The sequence below is a fragment of the Corvus kubaryi genome, unplaced genomic scaffold (assembly GCF_017639235.1).
Source record: "Corvus kubaryi isolate FWS band 111438036 unplaced genomic scaffold, C.kubaryi_AGA036_p1.0 133, whole genome shotgun sequence".
Taxonomy (NCBI): Eukaryota; Metazoa; Chordata; class Aves; order Passeriformes; family Corvidae; genus Corvus; species Corvus kubaryi.
Window position 1 is genome coordinate 26,944,871 of NW_024580667.1, and position 22,069 is coordinate 26,966,939.

A 22,069-nucleotide genomic window follows, 5' to 3' on the forward strand; every position below is an offset into this window, starting at 1 on the left:
AGGCCCTCCCTCCAGTTTTTCCATGGCCTTCCTGTATTGTGAGGGTCCAAACTGAACACTCTACTCTAGATGCAGTCAAAAATTGCCGAACAACTCCTCACTTCTCTCTATCTGCCAACCAAACTTCTGTTAACACAGCCCAAATTGGGAACTTGCCCAGATAAAACCCCACAAAACAACAAAATTGCAGGTATCTCAGGGTTTGTTTTTAAAGCTGTATCCAAATCACATGTGGCTGTGCCAGTGTAACTGAAATGGTACTATGCCCCAGTAGCCAAAGAGAAGGAGGGGTAACAGAGGGCTTCAGGAAACCAATGGTACATTCAGGAATTGCAGCCTCATTTGTATCCCTAGACCCTCAATTTTACTATGTTCTTCTCTTCCTAAGGAAGTAACTGCTTAGTACTTGAAGTTTTGTGCCCATAAATGTCTCCATGTACCAAAACACTCCATACAGTGCAAGCACAAGCAGCTGCACTACATTTTTAAAAGCATGATTTCAGGAGAAAAGGGCAGATGTTCAGAATATTTCTCCAAAGTGCATCATTTGTGCTTTATGATAGCCAGTAAGGCAAAGCTGAAAAAAATACATGATCTGATCAAATCATGTCTGTGTGTAGCAGCAGTACTTGTTCCTCTTCTTTCAAAGTGCTTTGGCTTCATCAATTATCACACTCAAGCACTTAGTTACTCAAAATAAATCATTAAAATGTCCGTGATGATTTTAATATTGTGCTGTTCCAGATGCCTATTCTGAAATAATGGGGAAATATATTACCTAGTCAAAAGGACAAGCTTATCATTTATGACCATATTAAAGAAGATGTTATAAAATTCACTGTTGGATTTGAAAATTGTTGATATTGAGATCATCGATTTCCTTTGATTACAGCTAGCACCAGGCACTGCTCCACTATAGCCCAAGGAAGCCTGGTATGGGCTTCAATAAAAAAAGGACAACAAAAAGAATTACTGATTGCAAATTTATTACATGGAACAGCAAATTCCAGACAACTGCGTCACATAATAGACAACCAGTGCAATGGGAAGTCTCTTTCCTTTATGTAAACCAAGTCATCGAGTTGGTAAATGAATCCATGAACTTCATATTCCACGGTATTCTGAAATGAATTAACACAGTATCATCTTTTATGTTGAGATGTTGATGTGAATGTGACTTAGTACTCAGAGTTCTGTGCATCTGGTTCTTCTCAAAGTTAGAAGTTAAATAGCTTCAGATTCTAATACCAGAAGATTAAGATGCTTGAAAGTTTAGATAAGCACCCAAATCTGTTATTTTTGCTCAAACATGAATCCTCCCTCCTCACACAATTCTCTTTCTACCATGTTGTAACCCTGCTGACCTTCTTTTAGAGTATGGAAGCATGATGAAGAAAACCATCCCTTTGTCAAGGGTGTGTACTCTTAAGTCTGTGAGCATGAAAAAACCCCATGTTTCTGTCAAGACAACTCTCAGTGGCCATATGAAATGTGTGTTTCATAGATTGGTACTAGGTTTGTAATGCTTCTCAGGACCTTCTTTCATCATGAGGATCATCATTAGTGAAAAGGAAGAAGAAATTCTTTATGCTTTTGGCTGCCTACTTACCACTGCCTTCAATAGTTCTTCCATTTCGAGGCTGAAAAATATAATAATTAGGTGATTGTAAAGAAGTAATGGATTACAGACCTATAAGCACACAAAAAATACATTCCCATCGTGCAGACAGAGGACTGTATAAGACTGTAGTAAGATTTTCTTTACAGCAACATGTCAAATGACAGGGGACCCATGCAGGTTGGGTTATGCCTTTGAATATGAGAATTTTCATTCAGCCTCTGCCCAAAAACCTAAACATTCTGGCTTTAATTATTCTCATTCAGGGTTTGGGTCTCAATTCATTGGGGTAGTATAGGCACATACCTAAGAAAGAGCATATAAATACCAGCACTGAAAGAACCTGAATGGACACACTTGAAATAACTTGAATTAAACATAAATTACTGCTGAATTGGGACTCTGGTTACCTGACATGACCTACTTTACAATATTTTAAATTTTTTAAAATGTGTTCAAGATATTCCTAAAAATTACTTTGGTGTTAATCAGGGAGTGTCTAAACCAGCACATTGGGTATTAGACCATGTCATAGCTCAGCAAGCCCATGGGTGAAAACCATGACAGAAATGATGATCATTTTGCTTTGGCTTTTCACCGTTACGCAGCGACTTCGCTTCCTGCCAGACCTCTCAAACCAGGTGGACACTCAGCTCAGGCACATGTTTGATCTAATTTATTTAGCATCAGTGAACCTTGACAGTCTCAGAGATACAAGCCACATGGATGATTTGGCTCAAGATAAAACATTTGCAGAGGCGTATCTTCAAACAAAAAAAAGTGTTTAATCCATTAGTACCCCAGATCTCATTATCTTGTCATATTTTAGTCAAACCAGAGCTTTTCGAGCAAATGGCTCCCTAAGCTTTCAAGCAAGGGATATTTGGCCTCTCTTCAAAACAACTGCAGCAAGAATTTGTGAAACAGCTGCTCATCTGTGAACATATAACAACGTTATTGAGAATCTTTAAAATGAAGAGACTCAGATACCCTGAAAAGGAAGAAAGGCCGCCCCAGAGTTCCATGACTGTCCTGTAAAATCAAACACAAACAATGACAAAATACTTTAAACTCAGTTCCATAGATCCGTTGCCAAATTTTACCTTTCTATCAGAATATCGGTAATTTGGGGCCTTTTTCAGCAGCATGCAAACAAGATGTTGATAGTCCCCAATGCCCATTCATCTGGGATGCTGATTAAAAATTAATGCCTAAAGAACATTGTGTCGAGTGTAAATATAATAAATTACCATAATTAAAGATTCACAGGGTTTAGAAGAGATATAAAAGAAAGCTTTACGCATCGGGTATAAGCAGGGTCAGCATAGATCACTTCCCAACCACTGAAAAAAAACAAGGTGACTTTAAAAAAGCAGCAAAAGAAACAAGGAAAGGGACATACTTCCCTAGCCACTGCTACTGCCACTGCTTGTCTTCACATTTACATACCTTCTTTGTAAACTTTGCAGAAGCAATCTGTGATTCCTGCAAGTGGACACTGTAAGTTAATCAAGATGCCGGCATGTTTTGGTTTGTTACAGTGACCCTCTATTACTGATGAGGTTGGTACACTCCATGTGAGAAGAGAGATAACCTTACACTTATCACCGACTGATGTAAGAACAGCAGCAAACTGATCTTTGTAAAGATTAATGTGGAGTCTTGCCTGGAATGTTACTCTGTTCATTACCATCATTCAACAGGCTTCCCTTGCTGTACAGCAAAGTGCAGCCATGCTCTGGGGGGTGAAGCAGAGCTTAGACTGGAGCTCCACTCCTCAGGCTAGAATTGTACTGATAGCTCTTACCTTGTTAAAATGTGGCTGCTCTTCACCTTTCAGACTGCTCTTGGTTTTAACCCAGGAAAGATTGCTGGGTTTAAACCTTCCCCTGCACTCTTTATTCTTCAGAAAATTGCTCACTTTTCTACTCAGCCTTACTTCAGGGAATAGAAATGTTCCCCATGACTTTACGTGAGCAGACTAAGTTCAACATGTAATGCAGCCCTGAACCTGCAGCCATGGTTTGGGAGCCCTCCTGCTCAATCAAGGTGCTTTAAAGTATGCAAAGGAGTAGACTACTGCAGAGACAATATGAATGCTACCCTTGTTCTGATATGATTATTACATACCAAGCAAAGACAGAGATTGACTCATGACTTAGCCTGAAGTTTCAACTATCCTAACTAATTTATAACAGGTGAGAGATTACTACGTGGAAGAAATATGGTAAAAACTGAGCTTCCAAACAACTCTAGGATGGAAATTTCAAACACACAGTGAAGTGATTGTGATGTACATGGGTTTAGATAGCTCTTTTTGCTTTCTTTGAAAGCACCATCTACAAGGTTTACCCAAAGATTAGACGATGATGTTAGTCTTAGCTCTCACAAAATATTTTAAATTCCCCAGGTGGGGTTCAAGTCCCATTCAAGCCCAAATTGCCATGGACTTCACCTTTCACAGTGCTGAGGCCTCATTCATTCTCTTGAAACCCCACCTACCTTCTCTATAGAATCTCTGACTCTGACTAAATAATTATTTTTTTATTCACAGAAATATAGGATAATGTAGAAATTTAAGTTCAGCTGCCATTAGTAGGATTTCATAACTTTTTCCTTGGACTCACTACGTACAGACTCATGTTTGTAGTGTATTCTCAAGATTCCTTGTGGGCTAAGAAAGTATAACTTCATGTAATATGAGATGTGATCAGCTGGGTAAAACTTCACATAGTTCTTTTTCCATATTTCACATATTTACTTTATCTGCTGCTTTACTCAGACCACACCTAGAAATCATATTGCAGACATGTAGCTCATATTTTTTGAAAGGCTATTGTATGAGATTCAGCTTCTAATCTTGAGGACACCATTTTTTGCAAAGTTAGTTACTACAACAGTAACCAGGAATAGGACTCTGTTCAAAGTTACCAGATGATTCTGGATGTTCCCTCATTGGCTAAGTCGTGGAGGCATAAGAGTCAATAGTGAACTCAAAAACATTTATTAGACATTCAAGACTGAAATGCTAGAATTTTTTTATACTATCAGCTTCAGTATTGTAGAGTTTTATTACTGCTTCAGGAAAGCATGCTTGGAATTATAATAAGCCAAAGACACTGGCAAGAAGAGATATTGAAGTGCATTTCAAAATACTTTCTATTATTGTCTTGCAGGATCTACTCTTGTTTTGAAACAACAGAGAACTCAGCCTCCACAAGTAAACTGGCTTTTTAGCTTACACCCGGGGGTGAGTGAATTTTCTGGAAAAGGTTGTTAATGAAGTGGTGATAATAAAATAGTGATATAAAGCAGAACTGACACTGAGGTGGGTCTTTATATGACTGCACTAACAAAAAAGAACTATACTCAATAACTCCTCAACTTAATCTCTTTAATCTGAGTCAGAAACACAAAGAAACCCCAAGACCATTTCAAATAGAGTATTAAAATCAGTAAAGCAATTCATACACCTCCATGTTCAGCATGATACAAGGTATGCTATTGATCCAGTGTTATGTATCTTTTAAGCATATTTAACCCAGTGTTATTCAAAACTGAGGGTCAGGTTAAAATACTCTGACTGTAGGTGCATGTTTTGGTTCTTGAGCTCTAAATTGGTGAAAAACAGCAATTTCATATAAATAATTTAAAGTAACTAAGAATTACAAGCAAACTACTAACAAGAAGAAAATATTTTATATACTCTCCTACATCTCTTAAACCATCACACTATTAGATTCTACATTATTGTTTGGAGAGAAATGTCAAAAAGTTGATCGTGGAGTGGTTGCTTTTTAAGTTTAAGAAAGGGGTGCTTTGAAACAAAAGAAACAATGGCCCCTTACCTCATTTTTATGCATGCTGTTGAATATGGAATAACAGAGATCCAAAACAGTGCTGGAGATCTGAAAAAACAAGCAATACTTTAATATATTTACTGGGAGAATGTGGTGTACATGGTTTGATAGAAAACAGGCTTGATTCTGATCCTGAATCAATTTAGATTGAGCACAGTTCACTAAAAACACTCGTAGCAGGGGAAAACTTACTGATGCTATTATGAGCTGAAAAATTAGTCTCTTGTTTGAGGAGAATACGCAGAATACAACAGTAGTCAATACAGTCTGGTGCTATAAAGAGATCTAAATCAACCTCACATTTAAAATACATTTTTCTATGCTAATTGTTCTAGGGATAGCTTTGGTTTGTGGCATGTTTAATCTGTGCTCATTTTCACCTACAAGCATTTCAGTCAATCAATGCTATAATCATTAACCATGAATACTGAAATTACTGTCCCATAGTCATTGCCACAGGACAGGGATTTGCTTATGCATGCAATCACATTAGGTAAGAACTACAGGAAGTGAGGTGTAAGACACCTCAAAAACAGGCTCTGGGAACAGTTTTCTACAAGTCTTGGTTCACAAAACTGTAAGATTTCAGACAGAAAAAAATCAGCACAAAATGTTAAAAATTTCCAAATACTTCCTGATCCTGCAAATATTTTTCTCCCCACTTTGAAAATAACCCTTGGGCTCGATATTAAATGCAGTGTAGCTGATCTTTCACATACTAATTTTTTCTTCTAAAGTGTTTGTAAGCTCTGGGCCAGCAGAAGTGATCTGTGAAAACTTCCCCTTGCTCCCCTCTCCTCTGAGCACCCCAGAAAAAACCCATCCACCCACCAAGCACCGAGCCAGGACCACATAGGACCTTTAACTCCTGCAGAACTGTCCGTCACTTCTTGCTTCAGTGTTAGCTACTACTGGCATGGCAAGAAAGGAAAAACAAACCCGTGCTTTCCTTTAGGTCCGCATTAGCTTCACTGGGAGGAGAGCACATACACCAACAAACCAGCTCTGCTCTCCAGAGCTGCTGGCTCTCTGGCAGAGGCTGTGCCACCTGCAGGCATCGATGCTCCGGGTTATACAGGACAATTAGTATGTCTGGAGGAGAGAGTCTCAGCAGATCAAACACACTACCAGAGTCAAATTACCTGAGGCTGATCCGACATTTCCATCCATTGACTGAAACACAGTGCCAGTTGCTTTAAAAAGTAAAGAATAGACATTAACAGTGAGTCTATCATACCTTCGGACCTGTGTTTTCACTCGGGAAGTCGGGACTGGCTCGTTATTAGCCTGTCCAGCTTTTGCTGACCCAGGTGTCCTATTCTGCACCCGGCTGCACACCACACCCCTGCCCACACCTGTTCCACCTGCCGCTGCGGAGGGCACAGGGCGCCAGCCTCCCTCCTCTCTTTACCATCTCCCCCAGGGTTTTTAATAAGGCATTGCCACTCCGTTGCCGATTTCCTACCTCTTTTCCCTGCCAAAGACGAGTGTCGTTTTCCACCTTCCTCGTCTCTACCCTACCTCTCCACCGCGCATCGCTGTCAGACGACAATGACAGACGTACCTGGTTTTGGGGCAGCTCCACACCGTCCCGGTAGCGCGAGAAAGGCTGCGGGAACCCTGCGGGACGGGACACGGGTGCGTTGGGATGCCGCGGAGCCCAGCCCCGACGGCGCTCCTCTCTCGAGAGGAGCCGACCCTTTCCGCGGGTTCTCCCGCGTTCCCCTGACGCCGGTGCCGGGACGTACCTGAGCCCCGCGGGAGGGCGCAGAGGCAGCAGGCGGCCAGGAGCCAGGGCAGGGCAGGCGGCGCCCAGGGCATGGCGGGCCGGGGATGGAGGGATGGGCGAGCGGACGGGCTCCTTTATGGGGCCGCGCCGAGCCCCATATGGAGCCGCCGAGCCAATGGGCGCCGGGGCGGTCCCAAGCAGCGCTCCCACTGTCGCTCCCGGTGTCGCTCCCGCTGCCGGACAAGCACTGCCGCCCCCACCGCCCCGCGGCTCGGCACGCCGTGACGAGAAACCCCCACCCCAGCCGTAGGGACCCCGTTCTCCAGCCCCGAGAACTCTCCGTCAAAGCTGCTTTTCTACAAGAGGTGACTGAGAGGAAAGAGTGAGAGATGAAAAGAAGATGCTGTGCATGGTCACATGACGGAGCAACAGAAAATTCTGTTTTGTAGTAGGGCTTGCTGAGTGTTTGGAAATTATTTCTCCTCATGGCAGTTTGGGAAATAAAGTTTGCCTTCTAATTAGAAAGGATGTGAACTTTCATATTGAACAAGTCCTGGCCCATTTTACTACATTTACCTTCACGTGAAATAAGGAAGGCCATCCACCTCTTTGTTCATTTCGCAGTGGGTATGGCTGTAGAAGAGATACAGATCTGCTCTCAACAGAATCTCCTTTCTTCCTGATTTAATCATTGTGTTTGACTATGGAAAACTCTTCCTGGTTTTCTCTGTGCAAGTTGTAAGGGCAATGCTTTCTAATCAGATCACAGACTGAGAAAGGCAGAGCCCTCCCAAACTCTTTTTTTTATAGACTTTGGGCCTGCTGAAGCAAATACATATTCAGTTGTCCAACTTCTAACATAGCGGGGTTGGAACTACATGATCTCTAAGATCCCTTCCAACCCTAACTATTCTATGATTCTATGTACTAGACATGCTTGGGAGGCAACAGCTCCAGTGTGGGATATGAGACATAAAGAGCTGCAGAAGCTATTATTTTCACAGCATCCCACCTCATCTCATAATGTCCCTCAATGGCTGTGCTGCACACTAAAAGGATGACGGTAGGACTGTTCCTAGTGGGAGCATCTCAGAACAGTCAGGGAGGAGACACACCTGCTTTCTCACCAAGAAAAAGGGAGCCAGACTTCATCGACTTTGTCAGCTACACAGCTGTGTGTCCTGAACATGTAAAGAGGCACTGGAGCAGCCGAGTGACCCCAACACTGTTAGTTCACCCTTTGTTCCTTCCCCTGGGAGAGACAGCTGTCTTCGCCTCATCACAGCCTTTTGGGGGCAATAATCTGAGTAGGGAGATGTCAGGAGAGGTCAGACATTGCTGGAGTAGACACTCAGCTGTCAGATTCACACTGTCTTAAGTGGAAATGGGAGTTTCAAGACAGGATAGAATTCAAAGAGATTAGTCCCTCTGACTGTATAATTAGTGGGAGCTAAAGCAGATTGCAGCAAGTTTTGTGATGATAGTTTCTCACAGCAAATCCTCCCAGGCTTTCATTAACAAGAAGATGCAGGGTTCCAGGAAGCCCATAGCTCCTATTTGCAGTGGTCCTGCTTTCTACCCAAGCCCATGAAATCCTGGAGTGAAAGGACTGTCTGTGTTTGTTAAATTCGCTCATAAAAGGAGGATGGTGTTTAATTTTTGATAGCAGCAAGAAGCAGGTTTGTGTTTGGTGTAATTTATTTAAGCCAGTGTAGTCACAGAAATGTGAAAGCAGAGCCCCACTAAGTGTGAGCTGGGCTCATCACAGGCAGACAGTAAAATGAGAGAAGGTAAAGATACTCTGAAGGATTACACATTTTCATATTAACTATCTTCTTTCTGTCTTTCAACACTTTAACCAAACTTAAAATTATTTTTCACCAACAGTTTTTCTCTTGCCGTGCTTATCACAGATCTTGCATCCAAATCACTCCCATGCTGCAGACTCACGGGATTTTGGAGAGCCATTAAAGATTCACTATTTGTTATTATTTTTTTAATGTTAACATATGAGATACCAATCCTTTTAAATCCTAATAACTTGCTATCTTTTTACAAAAGAATACTTATAAATTATTACCAGATTGCTAGTGATAGTTCACTGTAATGGGATGTGGTTCTCTGGCTTTCCCTATCTGAGTAGAAAAGCACAGTCTTCTGCCTTCTTCCTCAGGTGACCCATTACCTGCCTAAATTCCCACTTCTTTCTCACACAGCCTGCTATATAGTAGCCTCTTTCAACACATCTGAGTTTAGGAGTGGGATTTTTTTTGTAACAGCATAGGAAAAGTGGCATGTGATCATGCTGGGTGAGTAAAATCTACTTCTACCTTTCATAAAATACTGGATGCTACCTGAACCTTTCCTTCCTCCTTCTCATGCACAATAAACCATCTGCTGCTTTATTTCACCCTTTACCATGGAGTGCCCTAAGTGTACTCTGTGTCTTCTTTCAGCAAATTTTGCCTACAGTGAAGCCTATGGAGCTATTCATTTGCATCAAGTGAGGCTTAATACTTAGAGATGAGATAAAAATTTACTCATTCAAACTCCACTAAAAAAAATCACAACTTATCTCCTAGCTGAAAATAGTATTTTATCACAGCTGTGCAGTATGAGAGAAGAATGGGGAAAGTGTTGAGAACTAAAATTTCAAATATATGAGGGTGTTTTATAATGAACACATTCAGCTTCCTAAAATCAGAACTTTCTTTGTTGCTGGATGTTTCATTTCAAAGGTGTTAGCTAAGGTGCAGCTCTGCCAATGGATATATCAACACCAAGCCACATTAATGAGCCACACTTTTACTGGATAAATAAAATTACTGCTTTAAGTTCCTGGGCTCTCTGCACAAAGAGAGAAAATTAGGGTGACTTTCAGTGCCCACAGTGATTCACAAGTGAGTTTAAAATGAAGCTTTAGTAGGGAGTTGATGAGAAACAAGAGGATTTTTTTTTTATTGTGAGTAAGGAGGCTTGGCATATATTTAGCAACAGCAATATCACCCATAATTTTAGACTAAAACATGCTGTGATTGATAAATGAATAAGAAGAAAATTTGGTGTCAATGGGCAAAACAGATGAAGGGCTGGTTTCCTTTTTGTAAGTGATTTCTGCAATGAAGTCAGTAGTTATTGCAGACAGCAAGGACAGAGTCTGCAAAATGTCACCATCGAGCAGTTCCCGAGTGCGTCCCAACCGGCTGCTTCTGCTTGCTCATGCCTCTCCCCCTCCGCAGCTCAGCAGCACTTCCTACAAAGCCTTATCCTGCTCTGAGGGCTTTCAATACCTCAGCCACGACCTGTTTGGAAAGATGAGGAAAGCTGCAGAAAATGGAGAGGATTTATGAGGCAAACCTGTCACAGAGCCTGCAGACATCTCCCACTGTTCCTATTCCATATAACTGTGCCTACTTACTTTGAATACAAGGCTGTGTTTGATGTGGTTTTAGTTAACATTTGTTTACCTTTCCAGCACAAACAAGTGGTCCAAACAGTGGGAGCTTGTCTCATTTTTGTTTTCACATGGGCTCCACTGGGCACTCAGAGCTGTGTGCCCCAACTTTGCTTTACTAGCACATATCACACTTTTGTAAAACTGGTATCTGCTATAGGTGCTGATTTGGTTGTCAGAATGTCAAGTAAGTACACAATAGTCAGTCTTATGCTTCTGCTTGTGGTTGGGTTGCTATACCTTACAGCTATAAAGCCGTGGTCTTAAAGTTGAGTAGGCCAGCAAGTAAATGTTTCAAGGGGATCAGTTAAAAGCATGTCCCACAGGGCAGGAGTTCAAAGACAAGAACTAACCAAGAGCATCAAAATGGAGGACAGATGCTAGTGGTGAGGTTAGGAAACTAGACCAGGAATCTAAATATTTACATTCTTTTGGATAGTTTCTTGGCTAATTTTTGGAGAAATGTGATTTTATGTCTGCTACATTCAGCCAGAGAAGAGTAAATTCCTCTGAAATGGAGCAATTTGTACCTATCATGTTGTGCTGTATGGAAAGAGTGCTGTAGCAATGGGAAGTATTTGGCTACAGTGGGATAAAGGATCAGTATAATTTCTAGATTTTGAGACATTTGAAGAGATCTTTAACCTGGAGCTCTGACTTGGCTTAATTTTATTTGGTGTTGCCCCAGCTGGACAGGGAAGCAGTATGCTCTTCTGCTCAGGCAACTGGTGGGATAACTCAATCAATATCTGCAATTGAGCTTTCATCAAGGATTTGTCCAGAGTGATTAATTCCTGGCATCTTATCCCTGCCATAAATTTCCAGGTGGCCTCTGAGTCAAATGCTGGAGTGGCTGACACATACTTCACAGCACCAGCTGAACAAATTTGATTTTAATAGTTGAATTATAATGCTGACACTGATTCATCCATGCCTCCTAAATCTAAATGACTTCATTTGTATCTTTAATTTTCTTTGAGTATAGCTATATGTAAATCATAATTTTGTGTTTATAGAGGGATCACCACAGTCTGTGGACACCTTACACTGATTACTAGAGTAAAGGACTTAACATGTGTATCATTCATCTCAGATTTCTGGCAAATACCCAAATCCTACATATCCATTACTATATGAGAAGAGAGTAGCTGAAAATAAATGTTTGTCTCACCAAGAACTGACTAGAGGGAGAGCCAGTCCCAGACCATTTTTACTACCTGACTATGTTTCCTCAAAGATCACTCACTCTAAACCCACCAGCCAGAGAGAAGAAATCACCAGACTACGTTACTCTATTTCAGTATCATATGACCCATCCACCCTGTACTAGTGATATGACCCATCATCTGCCTGACTTTAACATGATACACAAAAACCAACCCATCTGGGAAGCTGAGTGCTTAAATAACTGGAGCTCAAGCCTCTGGACACTCCAACTTACATGTCACTTATTGAATGAGGAGCAAAGAGTTTAACCCAAAGCTCTGCTCCCTTAGCCATACTTATCAACAGTTAATCCTGTCAGACATCTGAGTTGAGGGCCATTCAAAATGAGTAAGTACTCAAACACTGTCACTTACACTTATTGCTGAAAATACCTGTGTTTTTCTTAAGTAACTTGACTTACTTAATATGAAAGCAATTCATTTTTCTCATTCTCTTTCAAGTCAGCTATATCTTTACAGAGTATTGCTGGTATTGAAAATGAAGTGATTGCTTCTTTTACACATTAAATGTCATTTGTATGAACTGTTGTATGCCTTCTGACTTAAGATGTAAAACTTAAGCTAATTTTTATGCTGTCCTTTGGCCAAAACGGTTATGCCTTGACACTCATTGGCCTCAGTATTTTTTAAATCTCATTAGATTATATCACTCCACAAAAGCTCTACTATATCAAAAAGCAAAACTTTTCAGTTGTTAGAGGATTTTATTGGCCTCAAAATATTGGAATTGCAAGTTTCATGGAAATGCACTTCTGGGTCTAGCAGTCAGACCAGACTGTAAACCAACAATAAACAAAGAACCACTAATACTAATCCTACTGCTTGGATTAGGGTCCAAACCTGTCTGTCAGTAGTGATGTGTTGTCCATAGCCTCTACTGAGAATTGCATCTCATCCTCAGAAGCTGTTTCTCTCCCCACCTGAGTCCTAAAGCCCTTTGTGCCCAGAACACATACATCTTTCCTCTATGGCAAAAGATCTGCCTGGTCTGCCTGCAAGCAGCTGTCCAGAAGAATCACAGGCAAACAAAAGGCAGGTTTTCCTTTGAAGGAACCATTTTACAGTTGAATGTCTTTTAAAAGCTTTTAATCTCCTTCTCCAATAAATTTGAATGAGATTTTTTGTTATCCTTTCCCAAAGGTCTGTTTGCAGAAGCATGGTGGTATTTATTATAGATACAGAATTAATTTGTATCCATTAACACCCAATTTACACATTATCTTCTTGATTTTAGTTGCTCCATGTAGGCCAAACCTTGAATTAGGAAAGCTCTCCCTGCCTGGGGAAGGACTCCATGAATGAGCCCTTCTGCTCACTTGATCTCTGCTCTGGGAACTGTGTTGCTCAGCCCTTTCCAGGCCCAACGGGGGCTAAAGTTCCAGTCCAAGATCTAGACACACCATTAGACAGAAATGCATAGAAAAAGACCTCCCATAATATGATGCACCAGCTAGACAAGACAAATGAGGGAGAATGATAGTGTGGTGGCAGGAATACAGACGTTTTGGGAGTTCCTATCCTCCATCTGTATTTACTTTCTCTTCTTAGTAAGTATTTCTTTACAGCAAAATATTGGGGGGGGAGGGGGGGAAATGCTTTTGTGGACCACCCTTCACAAAATAGCTTAGTAAGACAGGAAGCTGATTGTCAACAAGCACGAGTGGAACACCAGAAACTGAGAAGATGCTTGCCCAAACAGGTGCTGCTTATAGATGAAGACCATCACCAGGGTTTAACAGGAACCAGGATATTGGAGTCTGTTGAAATAGACTGAGCTTCAAAAGATGTGCAAAAGATGGACCAAAATTTCCAACAGAGGGTAGTGCCCTGGTGATGGTAACAGAGCAGGGTTTGACAGTGACGGGGGCCTTGCTCAGCACTGGCACTGCAGCACCCATGTGGATTGGGGGACACAGCTGGCACCCAGTAGGGATGACCCAGTGGATGTAGTGCAGATCATGCACCTGTGGCCCAACAGGTCTCCCTTGGTGGCATGAGGGTTCAGGGAGTGTTGGGAGCAGTGGGGATCACACACAGCCAGAGCACACACATCCCCCAAAGGAGAAGTAGGCAGGAGTGGAGCCCATTACCCTGGAGAGAGCGGTGGGCATTTGTCCCTCCCTGTGCAGAATTTGAGCATTTGGAGATTAGTTATACAAGGGTGTTTAAAAATTTCCAGTTCAGTAACAGTTTGTGAGTGTCTAATGTTGAGATTTATCTCCTGGTATAGCTCTTGAATATATTTTTCACCAGTTGCTGACCAATTATGTGCTGTTAATAATTCAATAAACTACTTCAGTCTTGAGTTGGTTTAAGCTATGAGCAGTTTTTCCCTGGGATAATTATGCACCTGAATGTCCCTCAATGCTAGCAACATTGTGCACAAAATGCAGTAAGGCCAGCTTGCTTTTCCCCTTCATAACAACACATCTTGACAATGCATCGTCTGTCCTAAATGGCAACTGCTGCACTATCTGCTGGCTCTGAAGGCTCCAAGATAAAGAAGGAATTACTCCAAAGCCAAAGAAGAAGGGGAAAAATTTGAGAGAATTTGAAGGAAATAATGACCAAAGAACAGAGTGGAGAGCTTATCCACAGGGAAAACTACTTTCTGACTCAGCAGAGGACTACTCTATCCCTCATGTTTTGTCAAATGCAGTCCCTGCCTGTCTCAGCCCTACTACAGAAAAATGTGGAGGCTGGAGCCTCTGTAGCATGTAAGTGGAGAAGACAGACTTTTCTCTGCAGTATAATTTGCTGTAAGGCACCCCACTTAAAAGTGAGCAGAGAGCTTAGGGTTTTACCTGGAAAGACTTAATTGTTAAAGATGAAGGAAAAGCCAAAACAGGCAGCCACATCAATGGTTATATCAGGTACCTTTCTTCTAAGTACATGTCACTGAGGAGAGGTTTAGCAGAGATGACACAATGGGACCACATCTCATAATTTGTTAATATAAAAAGATACAGTGCACTAACTGGCAAATCCTGTCTAGTTTATCACTGCAAACCTCAGAGATTTATGATGGCCAGAGGTATGTGCTTATCATGAAGTCACATGAAACTGGAGATCATGTAATGTTTATTTAGCTGGATGAATAGTCCTGAGACAGGAGAATTAACTGCATACAATTTCAATTTTCTTTTTCTTTCTGTTGACAGAGTTAACATATTCCCAGCTGGCAACAGAGTGTCTGAAGAAGATAGTGTTTAATGGGATAGTGAAGAATGATGTAAAGTCAAAATCAATTCATCTACGATGAAATACAGTAAGATAAATGAGTACAACATTAAAGAAGCCAATAAAGACCTTGATAAAGCTTCATGAGGCATAATAAAGTTACAGAAACAATTTCTAGAGAGTGTATTGGATATATTTCCAAAACCCAAGCTATCATTTGAAAAATATTTTTAAATGTCCTCTGTTCTACATGAGAAACATATTTGTGTATCCAGTTTCTGTTGGTTTTACATTAAAAGAAATACACATTCACTTCAGAGCGTAGCCTGGCAGGTTCTAGCAATTTGCAGAGTTTTTGGCATAAAACAGTGATGCTGCTGCAGTTTCTGGTCTGCCTGCAACTCTGAAAGGCAGTCTTGAGGTAACTTCTATATCAAACTACCATTATCAAGCATTGTTTTAAAGCAGTGTTATTTTTGCCATGGAATCAATAACATGCTTCACTTATCCAGTTGTAAAATGCTAGTGAAGAAAAGAGATTTTTCCTGTGTGAAGGAGTTGGATAAGATGAAATCTGTGTGCAATGGCTTAAGGATAACCTCATAATGATGCCTTTTCTTGGTCTTAAAATTAAGAATCAAACATGGTTAGAAGGGAAAAAGGGGTTTTACTTCAGTATTTATTTTAAGGATCCTTAGGTGCACCACATCCAGGTGGAATGTGTTGAAACGCACACTGCAATGCCCACACCCGATAGATCAGGTATAACATTATAGGTTTTACTAATTAGCATATCTATCAAAGATTCCCCAGTGAGAGGCTCAAGTGAGCCCTTCTCCTCAAGGAACCTTCCCCTGGATGGTTCTACCTTAGTTTAAAAAATGTGTTCTGGAGAGGACCTTGGTGTCTGGGGCTTTTTGATCTTTAACTATGAGGCTTCTAAGATGTTTGGTCTCCTAGCTTAACAAAATAAGTCTAAGAATGTAGGCTAAAAAACACTAAGAATACAAAAAGCTATAAAAAGGTATATAAAAGGGGTATAAAAGAAAAGGCAAAAAATCATCATGGCATCAATAATGACTACAGTGTGACAAAAAAAAAAAAAAAAGGAAAAATCAAGCAGAGCTCCCTGCCTTCTGTTTGGAGAAAACATAGCCAAAATTAATTTTCCTGTTCTAACTCCAGCAATATCAAGAGAACAGCAGAAGCTGATATGACCCATCCCTGGATGTGTTTAAAAAAAGACTGGATATGGCACTCGATGCCATGATCTAGTTGAGGTGCTAGGGCATGGGTTGGACTCAATCATCTTGAAGGTCTCTTCCAACCCAGACATTCTGTGAATTCTGTGAACTTCTGTAACAGGAGCGCATTTAGACAACAACAGAGCAAGACACAATGTGGCACCACGAGTTACCCAAGAGAATGAGGCTCAGTGTGTTGCTGTTGTTTATCGTTCCTGAAGGAGAAAATAATCTGCCCTCTTTGCAGTGGCTGGATCAATGAGTCACTGCTTAGTGACACAGTTTCCTTAATGAAGTGAGTGCTCAACAAAGATGTGTAAATTAGGGAATAAGGATGTCGCAGCAAAGTACATGCTAACTGCTCTGGTAGGGTTTTTTTCAAACCAGGAAAGCCCACTAGTTAAATGATGCAAAATATAAAAGGACAAAATCTCTAGAGGGAATTGGTAAGTGGATGGATGGATGGATGGATGGATGGATGGATGGATGGATGGCAGCCTCCTTCTTTTCTGGGGATACAACTTAAAAGAAAGACAGTGTTGCTGTGGAAATATGCCTGCCTAAGTGGTGTGATGCTTCCAAATGCAGGGCTGGGGTGTTCCTTATACTAAAAAAGAAATAGTTGTAATTCTCAAAGATTATTGTGAGCAGAGCCTGAAGGTGAACAGAGGATCTAGTGCCTGACAGCAAGAGCTGACAGCCTAAGAAAGGGAAAGGTTTGGCTCCAAATGGTCAAAAAAGATTGTATTTAGTAAGAATTTATGCTGTAATATGGTAAGAGAGGAATGCTTAATACAGCTGATATAGGCTACCCACAATATTTTTAAAAGAGCTGAGAAAGAGTCTGTAGGATCTGTGCTACAAGATGGTATCTTGAACCACTAAAAAAATGTACTTTTAATCATAACACTTGGTTCATACTTGAAAACAACATCTTGGCTTGGCTTACTCTTTTTTTATTTCGTTTCATTATTTTGAGCTCAGATGTAGATTTTGCAATTTAGAGCAACATCACTTGAAAAAACACATAATGATACTTTCATAAACACTACAGTGATGGATATAAAGCATTAAACAATGACTTTTCTTTTCTAGAAGTATAAAGCTGGCACCTTCAATATTGCCTTTTATCAAATACCAATTGCAATAGCAACAGGTGACTTATTCATTTAACTGTATGCTTTGTAACTGAGTATCTTATAATACTTTTCAGAGATCATCTGTGAATATGAATTTCATCTTGTTAACCTTCTTTCATTTAAGTTGAATACATAGAAAGAAGATGTAAAATCATTCTCCCTCTTTTTAGGTGAATAAATTCTGGAGATAAAATCTAATGCTTTTCATGGTTGATCTATCATGGCTGGTCCTGACATAAGGTTTGATGCATGGCTGGCGGTCACAATTCCAAAACATCAACTGCTCTTTGGGTGAACTGAATAAATTGAGAGGCTAGTTGGTGACCATCAGTTATACTTCGGGAGATCTCAAAGCTTTACATTAAATGTTGAAATCATCTTATATTCTCAAGCCTTTTCCTTGTAGTGAGGCTGAAAGCAGTGTCACTAAAACTTGCCATATTTACCCTACCCGTCATATTTTCAGGGATCTTTTTGGTGGTGGTTGCCATAACTGGTTAAATTACACCTATTTTAGAAATGGGCATTTTCAAATAGACAATCTCCTATGTGTTCTCACCTTAGTGAGAACAAGATTTTATTGTTGCAGCCCAAGACGGGCTGTGCTCTAATATCTTCAGAAACATTGAGTTGAAGGAAATAAAATTTGCCACAGAGAATCAAGGTAAAGCTAGATCTTGATGTCTCTGTTTTTCAAGGGCAAGAAACTTCAACGTAAGTTTCAGTGACTGAAGAATTCATCTCACCTCAGTGTTACAACTCCAAAGGCCTGTTCTTCAAAACAATCCAACTACTGCCTCTTAATTTTTCCTCCCATCCCTATTTCTGTCTATGTGGTGACTGGGGAAATTCCTTGTCCCTTTTTTTGTTTTTTTATATTGTAGCATGTGAACATGCATGGTAAGTTAAGGACACATGGTAACATAGTTAACAGCTCATATTCAGGAAGGCAGCAAAAAAATCCCCTAAAAACACAAAGAATTTGTGTTTCTCTTCTTTTGGGGGGTGAGGGGATTTTTTTTGTTGTTTTTTGTTTGTTTTAAAGAGTCAAGGAAACTATGGAGTAGGCATCAGATTTTGTAAAATGATGGGTTCTTAATTTCCATTGGAAACAGTCACATATAAATAACTCCAAAATTATTCTTGGATGAGGACCATGCCCCCAGAGGACCACACTCTGAGGTATGGCACAGGGGCCACACTGTGCAGGAGGACGTGGGCCCTCCCTGGGGAGTCACTCCCTGTGGCCAGAGCACAGTCTGCATTTGCAGTGCCTTGGTCAGGAGGATGTGCCAACAGAGGTGAAGTCCCACCTCTCACCCACTTGCCCTCCCAAGTCTGGATTGTAGCACAATGCCTGTCATTTTAGGATAACTCTTTCAGACTTACATTTCCTTGAATTTCTGGCACAAACATTTTTTTCTTGCCTTCACAAGAGTGGTGTGATTCCTAATTAATTATTCAACTATAAGGATATGGGAAACAAATGTTCAAATTCCTCCTGATAGATACCACATCTGCCACCTCCCAAGAGCCAGCCCTAAACAGCAAGTTATAAATTATTTGAAGCACTCAGTGTCCCTGTGAAGGCTGTTCCACTTAACGTAAAATATTCTAATCCTACATACATTCATTAGCAAATGGGACCCAGGTTCTCTGCCTGCCCCCTCTTTTCTTTTTTAATCTCATCCCCCCATGACCCAAGTCACCCCTCAGCCTCCTTCAGGTGTTTCTGCTTACCCCAAAACTGGTCAGTTTTCTCATGTGGAGATAATCAAGCAGAAGACAACAGCTCTCCCAACCCTTGCTACAGCAGTACTACTGGTATCAGATATGTCAGGAATTGTGTCTTCTGCTTAGCATGCTGTCCTTAGGTGTTTTTTCCAATATTTTAGAGTGTAATCTCAAACACTGGTAAAGAGAAGTATTGGTTCAGAGCAGCACAGCTGCCTCCACTCAATAATCCTTTTTGAAATGCAGTGACAAAAAAAACCTCCACCTGAAATCTGCCTTACTTCTTACTGAGCCTAGAGCAGCTCTGGTGCTCTCTATTTGTGCAATGCCAATCTTGCAGCTCCTCTCGAGGCAAGGCACAGCACTGGCAGGTGCACGGGCACCTGCAGTTTGTCCTCACTGGAGCCTAAGTCACAGATGCAACCGTGAGCGCCATACCTGCAGGGTCACAGCAACTTTGTCACCTGGGAGTAGCCTGGAAATAACTTGTCCCTTGGGGAATGCAACAGGTGAATTTAAGACTCAGCTGCTTGCCAGTTTGACTCTGCCAGCCATAGAGCAAAATGAAAGTTGGTGAATCCAGCTGTCTGATTTGAGCTGTGGGGAGAGGGGAGGGTTAAAAGAGAGTAGCAGGTCGCTTTGGGAAACACCCATAACTGGGACTTAAAATTCAATTGTTATTTCTGATTTTTATTTAAAGAATTGACTTACCTTGCTACATTGACATGATAGTTTGCTGATTGGCTGCACTCATTTTATGACCTATATAATTAATTTTGAATTATTAGGTTCAATTTTAATTGAAATTGGTTTGATAATTAAATGTAGTTCTTAGCTACTCTAGTCCAGCGTCTAGCAGCATGTTTCGTTCTTTGCTATTAATAAACTTCACAAAGCTGTTTTCCCTTTTCAAACTACCAGCTCAGACTAAATGTCTGAAGAATATAAGATAAATTAGATGGTTCAGCTAATGACCTACGTACCTCAATCTAAACTTTTTGTCTCCTTCTCAAAGGGCAATCAAATTGTGTAATGATATGCAAAGATTTAAGAATTCCAAGGCACTCATCATCAAGGTAAAACTTGCCTCTAACCCAAAATAAAAAGTTAACTTAATCTTCAAATGAACACATCTCATTTGCTGCTTATGGATTTGATTATACCGCTACTACAGGCAGTATGTTTTTGCTACAGATATCAGCCCTAAGTCCCCCCAGTCCCTCCACACACCTCAATCTTTCCTATGAAAGAGCTGTTTTTGACATGCACTTTATTCTTTGTTAAAGTTATTTTATATTTTAAAAAATCCAGGAAACACATGCTACTTTATGTATGATATTTATGCCATATTAGTAAATCCTGCATCTGTGTGAGGCTGTATCTCCCTGCATTCATTGGCCTGCCTTTTTTTTTTATTTCTACAGTGTCTCTTAATAATGTAGAGGCCACAAAGTATATTATATGTTGTATCTTGTATCAACACAAACCACATTTAAATAAGTTCCCTTAAGTTCCAGAAAGAGACAGAATCTGGTGACGAAGATCACACTCTAATAAATGTGTTACATACCAAAGGTGCCATGTCTGATCTGCAAATCAAGGTACTTGTATCCAAGAGATCTCCTTTGGTGATCAGTCATGCTTCAGAAATGCAGTCATGAAACAAATAGATGATTTCACTAATAATGGCAGTGCACTAGGAAAAGCACGTCTTCCTACTGATTTAAATAAGATTTAAATCTTCGCAAGTACTTGATGCTGAGCAGGTGACTTGTCTTAAGGTCAGCTCTTATGGAAACAAAGCATGACTCAAAAGGGCTACCAAGACTAATCCTAGTAATTGGCATTGGATTTAAACCTGAAATAACTGCAAAGAGCAAAAAATAAACATAGCATAAGTTTAACAATATGGGCAAGCCCAGGCTTCTGCTGAATAGGATGAGCTTGGAAGGTCAAGGAAAATAAAGGTTCTTTCAGTGTGATTAGGCTGGATGTGCTCAAATGCAAACTGCACTATGGATGATTGCTTACCTTGTCCAAGACAGAGGCTCATTTAAACATTTTGGTATGCTTAAATGCTATTTAGAATTAACTTATACCAAGGGCAGTCATGACAGCCTGCCACTGACAGATAACTTCTTAAAATGCTTGCATGAGCTACACCTGGTCTTCCCTGAGTGGCCAACCTGCAAATGTGGATCTTTTGTAAGACTGTTCCAGGAGAAATGTCAAACCCGGAATAAAGATATACAAGAGTTATTAGGACATACACCCCTTTTTTTAGTGGCATAAACATTAAACATGTTATAAAGATCAATTTTTTACATTTAGGCCCATGTCTTTACAGAAAAAATGGGTACATCACTTCCATTGGCTTTAGCATCATATATCTGGGAAAGACACTCTAGAATATCCCAGAGAGAGCAGGGTGACTTTTCACCAGCTCACTTATCCTTTACATCTCTTTGGCAATGTAAAAATTCTCTAGTATTAAAAAGAACCTAGACTCACACATCAATTTTGCTGCCTATTTGAAATGCTAAACTCCACTACAATTTAGCATTATTAGTAGCAAGAATCCTGTTGGCCTGAAGTAGCAACTATATAATCCAACAGTACAGTTGCCTATGCAACACATTCTTCAACTTCATCAGACACTTTCAGGCCTGATTACTGACAACAAAGCTTATTGACTGTGCTTAATTTGGAAAATTGGTCTCTTTTGTACTGGATTAATTATTATACATGTCAGTAACAACATACTTGAAAGGTTAAAGTTCCTAAATTGAGCCTGATAATCTGGCAGGAATTGGTTCCACAGCTGGAGACTGCTTATTAATAAATCTGTGTGTAGCTGAAACGGTAGTCAGCACTGAAACCTGAAG

The 22,069-nt window shown here is 40.5% G+C and overlaps 1 protein-coding gene across 3 annotated transcripts; it reads right to left on the reverse strand.

Annotated features, from left to right (window-relative positions):
• Nucleotides 1-969: 969 nt before the first annotated feature.
• NMS (neuromedin S) lies at nucleotides 970-20,967 on the reverse strand. 3 transcript variants are annotated; one of them, XM_042040486.1, is made up of 8 exons: nucleotides 20,755-20,967; nucleotides 7,043-7,098; nucleotides 6,621-6,671; nucleotides 5,467-5,526; nucleotides 3,068-3,103; nucleotides 2,609-2,650; nucleotides 1,610-1,640; nucleotides 970-1,121 (listed from the first exon to the last, which is right to left on the reverse strand). In XM_042040486.1, exons 1-8 carry the CDS (start codon nucleotides 20,822-20,824, stop codon nucleotides 1,105-1,107), a joined length of 363 nt encoding a protein of 120 aa, XP_041896420.1. In that variant the 5' UTR covers nucleotides 20,825-20,967; the 3' UTR covers nucleotides 970-1,104. The 3 variants fall into 3 exon arrangements, with proteins under 3 accessions (XP_041896420.1, XP_041896410.1, XP_041896429.1); XM_042040476.1 differs by lacking the exon at nucleotides 20,755-20,967 and adding an exon at nucleotides 7,227-7,371; XM_042040495.1 differs by lacking the exons at nucleotides 3,068-3,103; nucleotides 20,755-20,967 and adding an exon at nucleotides 7,227-7,371.
• Nucleotides 20,968-22,069: the final 1,102 nt, after the last annotated feature.

Excerpts from the sequence above, each read along its gene's own strand:
- NMS (XM_042040476.1), bottom strand. The coding sequence starts at position 7,299 with ATGCCCTGGGCGCCGCCTGCCCTGCCCTGGCTCCTGGCCGCCTGCTGC. Across the intron at positions 3,104-5,466 it reads ACAGCATGCATAAAAATGAG|GAATCACAGATTGCTTCTGC; the intron begins GTAAGGGGCCAT and ends GTCCACTTGCAG. Across the intron at positions 2,651-3,067 it reads CTGCAAAGTTTACAAAGAAG|GACAGTCATGGAACTCTGGG; the intron begins GTATGTAAATGT and ends TTGATTTTACAG.